The sequence below is a fragment of the Mercenaria mercenaria genome, chromosome 6 (assembly GCF_021730395.1).
Source record: "Mercenaria mercenaria strain notata chromosome 6, MADL_Memer_1, whole genome shotgun sequence".
NCBI lineage: Eukaryota > Metazoa > Mollusca > Bivalvia > Venerida > Veneridae > Mercenaria > Mercenaria mercenaria.
Window position 1 is genome coordinate 63,405,675 of NC_069366.1, and position 17,291 is coordinate 63,422,965.

The 17,291-nt window shown below is 34.0% G+C and overlaps 1 protein-coding gene across 1 annotated transcript; it reads right to left on the reverse strand.

Annotated features, from left to right (window-relative positions):
* Nucleotides 1-11,145: 11,145 nt before the first annotated feature.
* On the reverse strand, nt 11,146-17,231 carry LOC123550041 (uncharacterized). Its single transcript, XM_045338479.2, has one exon. It carries the CDS (start codon nt 16,707-16,709, stop codon nt 14,994-14,996), a length of 1,716 nt encoding a protein of 571 aa, XP_045194414.1. The 5' UTR covers nt 16,710-17,231; the 3' UTR covers nt 11,146-14,993.
* Nucleotides 17,232-17,291: the final 60 nt, after the last annotated feature.

Here is a 17,291-nt window from a genome sequence, read left to right on the forward strand (position 1 = left end):
CCAGGCCAGAGTTATGGCCCTTGACTTAGTCAAGAATATGCATAGAAAGGAGCGTTTTAAACTATGTGTCGCATGTATCTCAAAAAGTATTTGATCTTGGATATTGTAACACAAATCTAATTTGGCAACGATTTCACAGAGACATGCGTTTAAGTTTTTCAATGCTTTGACCTAATGACATAGTGTTTAACCAAGTGGTCTGTAACAAATTCATCCTAGATTTTAAGCAGACAAACATTCTGACCAAGTCTCATGAACATCAGGTAGAAAAAGAGGCATTTCGAGTGTTAAAAGGTCTTTAACATTATGACCTAATTTTTAACCTAGACATTCCATTTTCGAAGTTGACCTAGATTTCATACAGGCAAACGTTATCATAGCTCAGGTAACTTATTGATTTCTTGGAGACAAGCATTCTAACAAAATTAATGATGATCCGGTAGCCAATGTTGCATCTTGAGTGTCAACAAGGTTTTTCTATGATATGATATTGTGACCTTGTTTCTGGAACTTCAATATCCCAGTTTCAAACTTGACCTAGATTTCATAAGGGCAAATATTGTGACAAAGTTTTATGAAAATGAGGTATGGAGTCAGTGGCGCAGTGGTTAGCAGGCTGGACCACAATGCCAGAGGCCAGGGGTGATTCCGACTAGTGTTCAGTGCTGGGTGATTTTCTTAAATGTCTACTGTTTCCAGCAATATTAACCTAGACAGGATGCTGGGGAGATATATATTATGTCTGCCGTGGGCTCGCCTGAAAAATAAATTGTTCCGTCCATTCCAGATGGTGACTTTCGTCGACTACCCGCATTAAACAAGAAACTTTTCTTACCTTTAGCTCTGCAAGTATTAATTAATAAGGTTTTCCTATTAACTGGCGTGGCCTAGTTTTTGTCCCCTAGATGCCCTATATGGCACAGTAACATTTTTTTCTGAAATTTCATTGCGTGTAACATTCGACAAAGTTTCGTTAAGATCGGGTCAAAATAATGAGATTTAGAATGTTTAATAATCATATAGTTGACGACGACGGACACTGGACGATGGCAGTAGGTACCTATGAGATGAGGCAAAAACGGCCATATTGACGTCAAGTCTACATATACTACTTGGTGTAATACGTGCGCTAATAAATAGTGCTTCCTTATTTCATCCACTGCTATTTTACATATTAATTTAAAAGATATAAGAAACGAAATAATGTATAACAGAACTATATTGTAATAATTATATTTAAACACTCCTAATTAGTTATACGCCAAGTTCATTGAAGTATTCCGCCGAATTCTAAATAGTATTACATAAAAAGAGGGGTCTAAACTACATTATAATCAGTGACGAAGCATACAAAATATACATTCATTAATGGTTGAAATATTCAGTTATCGCAAATATCTGGATTGGCCCTGCTGTTGATTATAAGATATGATTCTGTGCAATGAACTATCTGATCGTTCAGTTTTCTGCACAATTGATCTATCGGTGTATTTACAATTTGTGTTACCTTAAGCTATGACAGTTCCAGTTTTGTCTAAAGGAGAATTATTTTAGATCTGGTCTATATACAATATACTAAAACCGCTTAGTAGTATTGAACTAGTCTTCCCCTTATCACAAAGTACTTATATTTTTTTGTTTGCAGACAACTTTAAAACCCGGTGAACTTGGCGGGCTAACAATTCTTAAATCTATATTGTATTATTTATAATTAAAAAGAACTCTTAAGCAAATTTGTTTAAGTACATTGGTACAAATTTACACATTCTAAATGATAATAAGGTACAATGTCAGTAAACTTTACATAGGCCAGTTGTGATCTATGACCTAGGGCCTCCCTGGCCGAGTGGTTTTCTCGCTGGTTTCATTTGCCCCTCACTTTTTGTAGGTTCAAACACTGTTATATTTGCTGGTTCTCTGATTACGGAGTTCATTCTTTTTTTGTGGATACTAGAGTTCAAATTAAGCGGGTGCTAGGGTATATGAGGGGTGTTCGTTACCTCTCGTGAACAGACTCAGCCAAACCGAGTTGCTTTGTTGTATTCTATGCTGCTTCAAAAGCATTTATTGTCTATGGGGAACAATCGTGGAACATCGGGTATTTCCGTATCCTCCGCCTATTGCGTTACATAAAGGCCGACAGATATGTATATGGCTGCCCGGGCTGAAAATGGTTTATTGGACGAAATGCTATTGGATAGCAAGTTATAAGATACAGCCTTTAGCCTGTAGAAGTCTGTACTTTATTACAATATTACAAACGATTATTTATGCATAACAGATACATTAAGTTGTCAATGCAGTTCCGTTTACAAATAACAGGTACATGTATATGATTTATGTAAAAGTAATACGCAGCTGTAATTAATATCAAATTACGAGTTGGAAACAAGGCTCTTTAACCTGTTACAGACATAATTAAAGTATTAAATAACATTAGCTTTTAATCTGCACTTGAGAATTAAGGAGTTACAAAATCAATAAGATCAAGTGATTTAAATTCGGAACATATTGAATGTTGTAATTATCTAAAATCTTTTTAACTGGTTGGCACTTTTGCCTAAATTTTAGTTCTTAAGTTTCGTTTATTCTATTTATTTTGTTTGGATCAACGTCGCACCGACACAACTACAAGTCATGTGGCGACTTTTCAGCTTTGGTGGTGGAGGAAGAGCCCAGGAGCCCCTCCGTGCATTATTCCAGTATTAAATTCTATAATATCTCTTCTATAAGCTTTCACATTATTTAAACGAAATCTTAACCAAATGTATAAGGTTAGACTTCCCGGATGCATAGAGCACAACAAACGCAGCCAGAGTCATACATTGCAAGGTAGGTCCGCCAGAAATAGAAACTGTAGTGGATAAATATAGCAGACTGGTTCCTTCAAAATCCAACAACAAGTATATTTCAATTACATGTATATATGTAAGATATGAGGGTGGGGATTTGGTAGAGAAACCCGGGGTGGGTAGGGGTTGGGGGAAGGGAAGGGGGAAAGCAAGGATGAATATTCAATAAGACCTATGGTTTGTATAAATACAATCATCAAATGTTTTATGTTCAACTTTGAAGTAGTTTAAATGTAGAATAAAAGATCATTTTAATTTACTGCCGTAAAAATCTGAAGTAGCCCTGTTGATGAAGCTCATAAACTTGTGCAATATAAATAAACCCCGACACAATTGATCTATCGGTGTATTTACAAATATTTTAACAAGAGTCCAATTTTGTGTGCCAGAATATGATTTTAGACCTTGAGTAAATAAAGTCTGCTAAGCCCTTTCTTCTACAAGTTCCAATCTTATAAAAAAGAATATTACTTTAGATCCGATGTACATACAATTAAATAAATCTTTCTTGTTAAGAGTGCTTAGCCTGCCAAAATGATTATTTGCAAAGAACTTTTAAAGCCAATGAAGGTAGTACTCGAATCGTTCTTACGCCTATATGGATGTATTATTCATTATTAAAAAGGGGAAAGTTAAGCAAATTTGTTTAAGTATATTTTTTACAAATTTTCACTTTGTAAATCGTATCATAGAGAAGTAGGAGTTCAGCAAACTTTATATACGTACCAGACATGACCCTTAAAATTTAAACATTTCAATCCAGGCTTTAAAGAAACTGTTTAAGGAAGGACTTGCATTTTAAACTGAAGTTTTAATGTCATTGAACCTTAAATGCAATATGTAATAAATATTTAAAAGATTCATTGCGCATATTTATGGTGGCTGATGGTATACCTTATGTTCTAACTTCCCTTAGTCGCAGCGCGTGCTGTCCGCGGCAAATGACGACGTGACTTGCGTTACAAACAAACACGACGAAATGAGGACTGAATAACTCCATTTTAGAGGTCAACGAATTTCATCGAAAATTAAAATGTTGTTATTTAACGTTGCATATGATCAACAGATAAAGCTCGTGTGCGACAAACATGGTATCCAGTAACGGATAACCACCCTATACCGAGTGTCAAGCAAGAAAGATATCAGTACCATTTTCACGTCTTTGGTATGACGCGGCCGGGAATCGAACGAACCTCACGCACTCAAAGCGGACGCTTTGCCAATGAGCAATTGAAGCCATAGAATGATTCAACAAAGGAAGCTGTGGTGGCCTGCTGGATTAAGCATCTGCACCACAACTGAGATGCCGAGGCATATCAGTGGCGGGTATTGTTAGCGAAGAGAGACCTGTTGATGAACCGCGAAATAGTGAAATAATGGGCACCGATTGCCTGTTGGTACTGGATTGGTATTAAAAACAGGTATAGGGAAGTAATGTTGTTAAACGTATGTAGGTGTCTAATAAGCCGACAAGGCTAGACCTTTAAGTAGGGGTGACACTATAATAAACAGACACTCAACTTTAATTTACCTTTTATAAATATAATACATGGATGTGCATGGCGGCTCCGATATGTCTCGCCGTACGCGGCCCGTGTGTTGTCATAATTTCTGTTCATTGTTCCACTAAAACATGTACTAGGCTGCTGCGCATTTCATAGGCTACTATTAGTCTGCTGGTTTGCGTCAAAAGGATCATGCCAGGACTTATTTGATTTTCAGTGCAGGTAAAAACAAATGTGTTTGTAGAATGAAATGAAATGCAGCATATATTACATAAAAAAGTCATATAATATTCATTTTCTCATTACTTTTGCATAAAGTGTATTATTAAGTTGTCAGTTTCGTTCTGAGTCATAAGTAATGCGGATAGCTTTTGAATAATTGAAAGTTGATCACATTTTTGTCTCAACTACTTTATGTGCTTGTCAATAAAGAAATAGCTTAAATACGAAAAATATGAATCGGACACAATTACTATTGACTACGGTAATAGTTCTTTTTTTTAATTTGGACCTTTTTAAAACTTTCTAATTTAGAGTTGCAAAACTCGATCTACGTGTGGCCTGTCACATATTGTCAATCAAATTTGTGAAACAGAAAATATCAGAAAACAATAAAATCTTGTATGGTGTCAAACATTCCGTCTTTGTAGTAGTATCACTGAACCAGTTGCCATATAGAATAGCCTCTATCGCCTCTTTAAGAGCATATAAACAAACGAGCAATTCGATTAAACCGAGTGCTTATCGACAATAAAATTTTGAACCATTTACAACAGTTTTCTGCAGATTTCCCGGAAGCACAGAGCATGTTACGGAAAAAATATAGTAGACGGGTTGCTTCAAAAATCCAACAATTACGGGGTAGACAAAAGGGTTGGAGTGTTAGGGGGAAATGGTACGTACGGTCTTGGCAATGAATTCCAGGTATGGTCTACGATATAAATTCCTGGTTTAGGTTTAAGAAACTATGTCGTCAGAAGAATAAAGGAAAGCCGTCTCAGGGTTCGATGCACTGTTTGTTTCGTGAAAATAATGGAAAATGTACACAGCAAGCAGAAAGTCTCAAATCCAATATTTTTGCAGTTTACTGCAGTGCTGCAGCACAAATAAGCATCTACTGCGTCTTACTTAAAACATTAGTTCTCTGTTCTCTAGTATATCCAGTTCATAGTACTTTTAAGCCCAGAATATATTTGTTATTAATTCAAACTGATGTGGATACATGTATCTGGTGATAGGACAAAAGGAAAAAAAACTGAAGAAAGCCAACACAGACAAGCATCATCTTGAAACCAAAACAACACCCAAATATTTATTTAAACCCGGCTGTCTTCACGTTCTGAAAGGTATACAACAGATGTGACACTTAAAAATCCACCCAAAGAGTATATAGCGAGGTACTTGAAGCACATTAGCTTTGTAAATATAGTGTACAAAGTCGATCATAAAAATGATTAATTTTCAGAGCAGTGACGAAGCTTAAGTTTTGAATACATTTTAACAGACTTAACTTATGAAGTATCTTGTTATTGAAAATATCTTACTGTCTTTGTTAATGATAAGATACCACGATGCTTGTGACATTGTGTGCAGTGTGAATAGGTCTTAAACTGTCTTACAGGAGCGTCAAATCAAATAATTTTCTAAACATTTGACCTATTGGTGTATTTAGAATACTACATCAAATTATACGAAAGGTTACAATTTTGTATATATGAAAATCTACTCGAGATTTGGCGTGAAATGTATTAAGCCTCTGCAAAAGTATAGTGAAAAATCGGTAATTTGCTTTTACAAATACAATGTATCATAATATTTAAAGAAGATCATGCCAGTGAAAGTGAACTTACGTTTTTGTGACTGGAATACAAAATAACGGGATAAAATCAAATTATTGTGTTTCATCTATATGTTTATAGTCTAAGTTTGTTAAAAAAATTGTTTCATAAAGAAACTTGAAAGCCTATGACGGAGGCAGCCGATCCAATCTTATACCTATATGGTAATACTTCTTGATCAGAAATGGAGATAATTTAGTATAATGTTACAAATTTACCTATTCTAAATTATAAGTAAAGGGGTCATCAAACTTAATATTACATATAGATGACATAAAATATTTCTACTGAATAACATCCGGGGCTTTGTTGTTTACATTTTTGGGCATGAATAACAAGTATGTATAATAGAATAGGTGTTTTAATTTACTAGTATTCAATGATTCCTCCGCTTCATGGTTGTTTTCTTTATTGATAGGCCATACGTTATCATAATATTGAATAACAGGTTTCTTTTATCATAATTGAAAATTGGAAACAAGTCTCTCTACTACTCACCAATATAGAAATAGTTAAAAGCTTTTAATGACAAAATTATCTTGCCTAGAGACGTAAACAAAATTATAAACTCATTATGCGCATATTAATATCATAATTATCCTAAATATTTTTTTAATAAGGAATTAATTCTAAATGAAAAGAGGAAAAGGTGAATTGCAACATACCAAGCCTGATCCAGCCACATAACAGCCCTAGCCTATTAACAGAACAGAACAGAAGAACACATATACTTTATTAACCTGAACAAGATAAATCATCATAGCATCTCCAACGTAAACATTGGTAAAATAATATACAAATCTGAGTTAGTTATTAAGTGTTTAATCATATTTAGTCAAGTAATGGGTTTGTTCAAAACATTAACATCTGGTCAATTACACTTATTTATGTTCAATAATTGTTTAATTTATATTAGACTTTCACATGAGGTATCTTTTAAAATTTGATTTCCTATCCTGGTTGCTCAACCGAATATAAACATACTAAACCTAGGGAAAGGTATAAATATAAGTGTTTTTTTTTTACTATATTTGTCAAAGATACAGATTTAGCCGAAATTCATAAGAAATGCAAGTTTGTAAAAGTATTATTACCACACTTTACCTATCTGTGAAACCAAGATAGTTTGGAAAAAAATGAATTCCAAGGCTACACACAATTTTAAGCTTGCCTTTTTCTTCATGTTGTTTAGATATCACAATGGCGTAAAACTATGAATTATATGGAAATCGAAAGGATTTTTAGCATTTTAATTCATTTTATATCAAACGGAGGGAGGGGAATGGGGTAATTACAAAATTTTATAAATACCATGAAAAAAATCTAAGAGGGATCTAACTGTATGCAATGAATGTTTTTGTTCCTTAAATTACCAAAAAATATATGAGCCGCACCATGAGAAAACCAACATATTGGCTTTGCGACCAGCATGGATCCAGACCAGACTGCACGGATGCGCAGGCTGGCTTGGATCCATGCTGGTCGCAAAGCCACTATGTTGGTTTTCTTACGGTGTGGCTCATATATTGCCTAAATATGATAGAACATCTTTAAGCCTGCATAACTGTCAGTAAAGTCAGAATGGAATTTTTATTTGTACAGGGTAACGGAGCAATTCAAAGCGTACAACATGCGTTCCATTCCCTACAAGTACCTACTAGTCGGATCGTTCATTTAAAACTTCGTAATGTTTAAAATTCCTTTCCTTTTTATCATTATAAATTAGATATACAAATGTATCAAATATTGTATAATGCAAAGTAATATAATAATATAGTGTGTGTATACTGGATAACAGAAAAACAGATAAAGGTTAAATTTTACCAACCCTATGTTATGCATATGCTGTAGTTCTTAAAACTTGTTCAAAAGTGTTTGTTACGTTGTAAATAATGCTGTAAGTGTGAGGTTGGCATACCATACACCTGTTCTCACAATATAACAAGATTTCAGCAGTAAACATTATATCATATTACTTATGAAATATAGGCATTTTAAGCCATATAGATAAACGATTTTTGATACTCTATAGTCACTTGTTCTCGTTATCAATTTTTTACAAACAATTTTATTAAGACTCAACATGTTTTGAAAAACGACTGCATGTCACATAAAAATAATGCTATATACCACCTATAGATATCTCTTATAAATACGACGATAAAATGTCTCTACTTTAAACTGGAGCAATGACGAAATACAAAACATACCCGAAATATTTTATCGCAAATATCTGAAGTGCCCTTGTTGATTATAAGATAAGGCGAAGATCCTAACATTTTGCGCAGTGTGTATATGCCTTAAACCGGCTTACACGAGCGACAAATCAAACAATTTTCTGCACAATTGATCTATTGGTGCACTGACAAAAAACTATGTATAGGCTAATAGGTTACTATTTTGTATATCAGAATATTATAAAGATCATCTGATGTTTACAATTACAATTTTCTTAACCCTCTCTACTTTAGATTCCAATATGTACATGTATTTGATTTTTTATTTATGCATAAATGATAATTACTATTAAATTGGCTAAACGCTGTTCAGTTAATTGAAAGGTCGTGCATGTAATAACATTTTTTAAAACAATGCTCTGCCAACTCTTCAATACGGAAACTGTTAAAAGCTTTTGATAACAAAATTACAAACATCTTTCGCAGTATTACAAAATCAATAGAATTATGTGGATAGTTATTCTATAATTATCTTAAATATTTACGATATTGTTCTTTTGCATTCGGCAAGTATTCCTCTTTTCCTTTAAAACTTATATATACAATATAAATAAATCTACATGTGATCGATCTGATCAACTTAAAGGTGAACAGTAGCAAAATATAATTATACACATCTGAACCAAAAGATAATAGGTAAGGGTAGATTTCTCGGAAGCACAGAGCACCAAAAAACACAGCCTCACACGCATTTGCAAAGTAGGCCCACAACAAAAAGAGACTGTAATGGAAAAATATTACAGACGGGTTGATTAAAAAATCTAACAAGTACATATTAATTTATGCCAAAATTACTCGTTACTTTAAAGCCATATAAATTGTCAGTAAATTCAAAATGAAAATATTTGTAAGGCAGTTATTATTTTGATATTCTTCTATTCTGTATTGTTCATTTATTTAATAGACTCTAAGCCTATATTTCTTCAGGTATGCAGGTAAATTAAACAATGCAAGGTAAGTGTAGAGCTCCAGAAAGCATTGAATAAAGCCAGAAAACAACACATCTCATCTAATTATACTTAAATAACCTGCATTTACAACAGGTATTTTACTAAATATTCTATGAACAAGGTGTCTTACTTCATACAATACATCACCAAAAGCATTAAGAAATGGACACCACAAATGTACACCAACAAACATGCTACACAACACGGAAAAAATGTTAGCTGAAAAATTGAAACGGCTAGCCATTGGTATATTAAAGCATTTTTGGAATGTCATTCTGGTGTTTATGGTATGCCAACATAACGTTTACTTCCACTTGATCATCAACACTGATTAAATAAAACAGCTTCTCTCTTAATACATTCTAAATTATGAAAAATACAATGGTATATACTTCATATACTTTTTATTTCATTGTAAGCTTGGAAATAATTTTATGAGCGAATTACAACGTAACGCAGAGATTTTTCTTATCTCTTTGCTTTTGAAATATCGATAGCGTAACAGTAATTTTGTTTTTTCCAATACTCTTAATAAGAAAACAACTTTTTTTGCAAGAAAAACTGTAAACAATGTAAAAATAACTTTGATGAATGTTATTTTTGTGTGTTTGGGCGGGTGCATGGACCACCTTGGGACTTCTTGCAAATAATTTTAGAATCGATAGCACGATTCTCAGCCTGCAAGATGTCCCAATGTACTTTATACCCGTCTAGAAACGCACAAAATAACATTAATTCTTATGCACGTTTTCTTTCTTATCAATAAAGAGCAGATATGAAACATGTACTTTGTCAACTTAGTTCCGTTTTGTTGAAAAGCAATTATGTAATTCTAATATCAAATAACGGCGTTCTTTCAATTTATCAATACAGGTCAAATCGTAAATAACTAAATAACAAAAGTTCCTAATCTGCCCTTGAGTTACAAAATCAATACGATTAAGTGATAAAGATCATGTACTTATTACATTTGATAATTAATCATGGCTGGTACTTTTTTGAAGTAGGCTCTTACACACCCTTTTCAAATGTTGCAAAAATCAATCTACGTTGGACATGACAATAAACAGCAAACCTAAATTTTGGAGATGGCAGAATATCAAGAAATAAATTAAAAAGAAAACAAATCACGTATCGCTCCATTTTAAATTCGATTTCTAAATATACATGTCAAAGGTATAACCTGTACCGTGATCTTGTTGTTGACCAGCTGGTTTCTTGCATGATTTCGTCCTCCATGTAAAGCGTCGATCCATTTTCAGCAAGGACCGTTCCATGATATAAAGAAACTGATTTCGTAAGAATTTCTTATTCATTTTCAGTCATGGCATTGATTTGAGAAAAAAACTTGGGATCTAATGTTGAAAATTAGGTTCCCAAGGAGAGCGTACCCGTACTCACTTATATAATTGTTGTGAACATGGCACGTCATACATTAAGATGTTTTTTGTTTTTGTTTTTGTTTTTTTTTTTGGGGGGGGGGGGGGGGATTTAACGTCGCACCGACACATGATAGGTCATATGGCGACTTTCCAGCTTTAATGGTGGAGGAAGACCCCAGGTGCCCCTCCGTGCATTATTTCATCACGAGCGGGCACCTGGGTAGAACCACCGACCTTCCGTAAGCCAGCTAGATGTAGTGTACGCTGTCTGTGGTCTGTGCGAAGTTTAATGTATTTCTACGCGTAGCTTAGTTAAATGGCAATTTACATTTTCATTCGGTGAACTAGATGCCTTAACATGGAGAAAACACAAAATTACAATAACTTTTTTAAAGTTTTTAATATATTGCAGTATTGCAGTGATACATAAAAATAGACATTTCTAAGAAAATATTTAACATAATATATAGCTACTACAGACATTATTTCAAATAAATTTATTTATTTTAAACGTTTTATGTTATACGACGTGTGTAATTGGTCATAACACCTCTCTCTCTCATGTTTAGACCTTTCAGGTTTCCAGTTTACATGTATATACTGATTGGTCACAGTGTTAAAAATCACACAGAATGAGATCATATCAGTTATGCCAATATTCATTAAATGATATCTATTTAACAATGTCGGTGTTTAGGCCAACCCACTTGTTCAAAAACCCCCGAAACTCTTTGTCGACGACCACTTACTGTGCATGGTATTAAACACATTAAGACAGTTACGAAATGAGTGTCAATAACTAACCCACATTTCCTATATGTAGGTATTTACGAGATAAACTTGTAGCAGAAATTACACGTAAAATAATATGTAATGAATTGTTCACGTACCAAGTTAATAAGTCTTTCCAGTGTTAGGCATCATTGTAAATAAAACAAAAACTACATACAGTTATATCCTGGAGATGTAAGGCCTCAATTTTCACTTTTCATGTGTAACTAACGATGCAATTAGGGTATCAGTAATGCATGTTGGATACTAAAACTTTGGCATGACTTTGACCGATGGAAACACCGCTGTTTCATACAAAAAAAAAACAAAGTATAATATTACAAATATAAATGTTTTTTTTTATCCTGTTAAAATTCAGACGTCGTCAAATGTCTTCACCTGGTCGTGGCATTTGTAGGTTAAATACCTTACGCATTATTATGGTTTTTGAATCTAATTATCAAACATAAAAATAAAAATCTATAAATTGATACATGATTAACCTGAAGGGTTTAAAGTGGTTTTAATGACTTAAATTTCAGCACTGTTGGTAAATCGATATATACAATAAGTTTAAAATAAATCCAAGTTATGACCTTGCATATACAATGTATATAATTTAAAAAGACGCTTAATATATTTTGTTCAAGTACACTTCTTAAATATAATTGTGAAACATCAACTTTACACATTTAAATATTTAACAAATCCATTTTAAATCGCATTTTTAACGATACTAGTATATGTCCTTATATAAACGGGTTTTCAAGTCATTGAGCAACATGTACATCCAATAAATACTTATGATGAGACAAGAAAACATATACAGTAAACCAGTATAAACCGCTAAAATGCATTAGTATAATAAAAAAACTATTTGGAATTACCTGAAATATTGTGTGTAACTAGTACATGTACTCTTCATTTGTTTTTTTAAAATGTTGCATGCAATGGAATATTATTCCTGAATGATTTTCGTCAAATAATTAATATTTTCAAAATTTGCTTGAATATACTAGTAGATAACAAAAACATAGATTCACAGCGGCAAAGAACTGTCAAACCACTGAATACAGTCCTGAGCAGTGTTGACGAAACAAGGGTAATTGGACTTAAAAAAAGTTATTCTGACTAATTAACTAATAGTATCATCTGTTCATCCAGCCTACTATTTAGACAATTAACAGCAACACCTGGTCTACCAGTCTATTTTTCAGTTAACTAACTATAGCACTTGGTCAACCAGTCTAATATTTAGTCAACTCACTATAGCACCAATACAAGACCAAAGTAAGACTCCAATAAGAGTTCAGGTTTACACAGAACATCGCAGATGTAACAGGCGGTGTATTAATTATTCATACGAAGTTTTCTTTGAAGTATTATCGAATTTAGAGACTGAACGTGTGTTTAACAGTTTCAAATTATATAATATTCGTTTTGATTTGGAAAATAGAATGAACTGGCACCGATTACAATGAATGTGTTCTTAAATTAATGTACACAGTCAACTTTTAAAAAGGTTTTCAACCACACCATCCACGACAGGTTTAGCATATGAATCTCCTTTGGGTGATACATTGCCAATGTTACAACATTGCCAATAAGTTTCGATATCAAACTGTATGTAAATAATTCTGAGCATATGTAAAAATTGTTGATCAACAAAATATGAAGACGGCAGTTAAAGTTTGGTTGCTTAAGAGAACACACCAATTGTGAGCAATTTCTATCTTATTATGGCGTTTCGCTACCTGAAATTTTATTCGCTAATAAAATAGGAATCGAAACGTGAATGTCTTTACTATACATTTGGAAAGTATATAAACATATACAAAAAGATTTATTTAAATCTCTAAACAGATAAAACAAAATTAATCTACAAAAACATAAAAGTCACTAAAGGGGAAAAATGTGTAAGCCTTCATCATTTTGAACCTCTGTATCTAAAAGCTTTACTGTATTTTATACAGTATTCTCTGGTTGACGGAACCGTTTATCTGTCTTAAATTCATTTTATGTCCTTGTATGTGTAGTGACAGGTGTTATACCCCTTATCCATACAAAAACAAGAGCTGTCTCCATAGGATGACACATGCCCCCCTTGGCACTTTGAATGAATAGTTATGGCCGATGTTAGAGTTTAGGACCTTTGACCTACGGACCTGGGTCTTGCGCGCGACACGTCGTCTTACTGTGGTACACATTCATGCCCAATAATTTTAAAATCCATGCATGAATGACAAAGATATGCACCGGACACGAATGCACTATCATGAAAAATGACCTTTAACGTCTAAGTGTGACCTTGACCTTTGAGCTACGGACCTGGGTCTTGCACGCGACACGTCGTCTTACTGTGGTACACATTCATGCCAAGTTATTTGAAAATCCATCCATGGATGACAAAGATATGGACCGGACACGAATGCACATCATGAAAAATGACCTTTAACGTCTAAGTGTGACCTTGACCTTTGAGCTACGGACCTGGGTCTTGCGCGCGACACGTCGTCTTACTGTGGTACACATTCATGCCAAGTTATTTGAAAATCCATCCATCGATGACAAAGATATGGACCGGACACGAAAATTGCGAACAGACCGACAGACTGACAGACCGACAGACGGTTCAAAAACTATATGCCTCCCTTCGGGGGCATAAAAATCTTCAGACTGAAATCAATAACTTTTTTTCGAATTCCTTTAACATAGTTTCCTACCTGTAAAAAGAACAAGGATGAATATTCAACAGGTATAGCCACGTTCAAAGAAACGCAGCCTCCTCAAAGCGCCACCAATAGCACGCGGGCGTTTAAGTCTTGTTTAAAAATATTGATGGGAAAGACATCTTTTCCTTTTAGTGACGTATCTCTTTTTTTGCTGTCATAAAGTATACCCATGATCAGTTTTGTTTTATCTGTTTAGATATTGAAATAAAAACTTTGTTTATATATATATATATACTTACCAAATTTCATAAAGCGTTATAAAATTTTAACAAAGATAAATACACTTTCTGTCGAATGTTCTTAAAACATAGCTCTAGTACGTGTAGAGTGAAATGATTTTCTTAGTACAAATTTGTTTTTACATGCTCAAAATTCACCATGTAATTTAACCAAGCGTTTTACTGATACAAATATTTACGTGATTTTAATAAATATCCATTGATTATATAGATCTTTTATCCTTTAAAAAAATCTACATACCTATTTCTTGTCTCGCTCTACACTTATTATGTTACTATAAACAAAAGCTTTTGACTATCCTGACAATTCTGTCGAAAGGTTATTTGTTGTTTTGGATCATTCCATGCCAGAGGTATACCATGGCTCCCTCGGGATTTTGGCGAACCTCTGATGGGTGAGAATGGGATCATTCAAGCAGTACCGAAAATGTGAGACGATAAAGCGACTAAATAAATCATTACCAAATAACAGTAGTCTGTCAAATTATTACAATAACCTGTGGGGAACACTTGTGGGTTCTAATCGCTTCCCTGATATTTCTGGCAGCAACGCTGGAATGTTTTGCAGCGTTCCCCGTTTGTCTGGTTTCTTTTCGATCACAATTGGTATTGACCTGTATGAATCTCCCGATTTGTCGTTAACATGTTGACTAGTATTTCCACTATTTGAGCTGTTATCACAAAGTGTGATTGTCGATGGCGTTGAGAATCCTTTTGATGTCTTTTTATTGTTTTGTGTATTGATTTTTGTACCTGTGAGTGTATTAAATAAACCCTGGTTGGAGATATCGTCGGCAGCTTTATAGCTAGTTCCTCTATCAAAATCTGAATAGAAGTTATTGCCGTTTGTAAAACTATTGTAATTATTTCTGTTTGGAGTATTGCCATATTTCTCATTTTGTATGTAATCGCCGTTTTGGCCAATATTACTTGTCTTATTACCACTTTTTATTTTTTCCAGTGGTCTCAGTTCTTTGTGAGCCATTGGTTTGACACTAAAAATATCACTAGTAAGGTGTTCTGTTCTCACTGGACCACGCGGAGTTATACTAGCCGTCCCGCCTTCTTTGAAATTAGAACGACTTACTTCTCGATATTTAGTGCGATTACTTTGTATTTTGGTCAGTTCATTTTCATTTTTGCGTAACCATTTCGAATCTTTCTTTATTTCGTCCTCTAATGCACTTATTCTTGTAGAGAAATTTTCAATGAATAAATCACTTGCAGACTTTATCATCTGGCTACCTGAAGGTATAGAATAATGAGGTACTGGTGTAACAGGTTCTGATTCATGAATAGTTTTCATTTTTCTTGTTTGATTAACAGCACCGTCTGAGTGCGTACTTCTCACGCGAGTTTCTTTCCTATGAATGTGCTTGCTGTGATATTCGTTACTAGGAAGCTTAGGATCAGACCCAGCAACATCTTTATTTTTGTTTAGAGGTTCCCTGCCGACGAACAATTCAAGTTGTTGATGACTACTTCGTTCTTCTAACTTTTCATCAACAGATATCAGACTTCTGCTTGTTGTCGCCCGAGTGTCTGTGTCTTCCCCACTCGCGGAGGGCTCAGCACTTTCTATAACACTACTCTGACTGCTTTTTGAATTAACATTTCTATCGCGTTCTCGTTCAGCAGTGGCGAGCTCTTTCTTTAGCTGCCTCTTCATTTCTCTTTGCATTCTTTTACAAGTGTGATGCCAGGTAGTTGACACTTTTTCTGGCCGTTTCTTTCTCATAGTGTACCAGTCTTTTCTATCGTCATACATAAATTTTAATGTCCTATAACTACCATTGTCATGTATATATCTGCATGTACCTTGTTCTATATTGGACTTCCATGGTGGAATTGGAAACGTTTCCAAATCGTCTCCAATACATCTAACTGCCGGTTTATGTTCCAGCAATGTCGAGCTATTTGACCAATAATCGTCTCCCTGGTTTTGGTTCGAGTAACCACTTCCATAAGTAAGATCTGTTAAAGACCTCTCTACATTTCGTTTCTTTTTCACATTGTTAGTATTATTTGTTTTTAAAGCATTTTCATAAGATTTCTTCCATCCTATACCTTCATCAGACCAATCATTTATAGCGGTTCTAGAAACCTTTGATTTATTGTCAGTGACATATTTAGCTACTTCACTGAGATCTATCAAACAATTTGTTACTTCCCTGTCGTCTAAACTGTGGTCTGTTTCACACATTTTCCACAAACACAGTCTACTTAATAAGTTACTTCCCAAACAGATAATTTTGATAAAAAGTTTTTTAGTTTCATTGCTGGTTACAACTTACATACACGTAACATTTATATTATAACGCAAGTAATAATCCACAAAAGTACACAGAAGAGCAATAAATCCCAATATATCCAATATTTTGTCTTTCTGTGTGATCACAGGTAGTATATCGACTTTTATCGTTTCGTGACTGTAGAGTAGCAATGTTAAACGTTAATGCCACTTTAGATTACTTGTGCGTTTATAAAAGTAGATTATCATTTATATAAATATTACTTCCGTTTACTGTCTTGTTTTACTTTCTCTTTCATTCAACTATTTTGAACGCGCACTGACCATCAGCCAAAGCGTCACTTCGCCAGTAGCAACAGTAGATCGAAAACTTCCGGCAGACGATCGGAAGTAGCATACATATCGCTTAAACAAATAAAAATTAATCATTTGTTTAAAATAAACCGGACGTTATTTCAAATCGGTATCCTCCAGGAATACAGGAAATTATTACAAATAAGAATTTCAATAATTTACCTGCAAGAAGAAATCAAA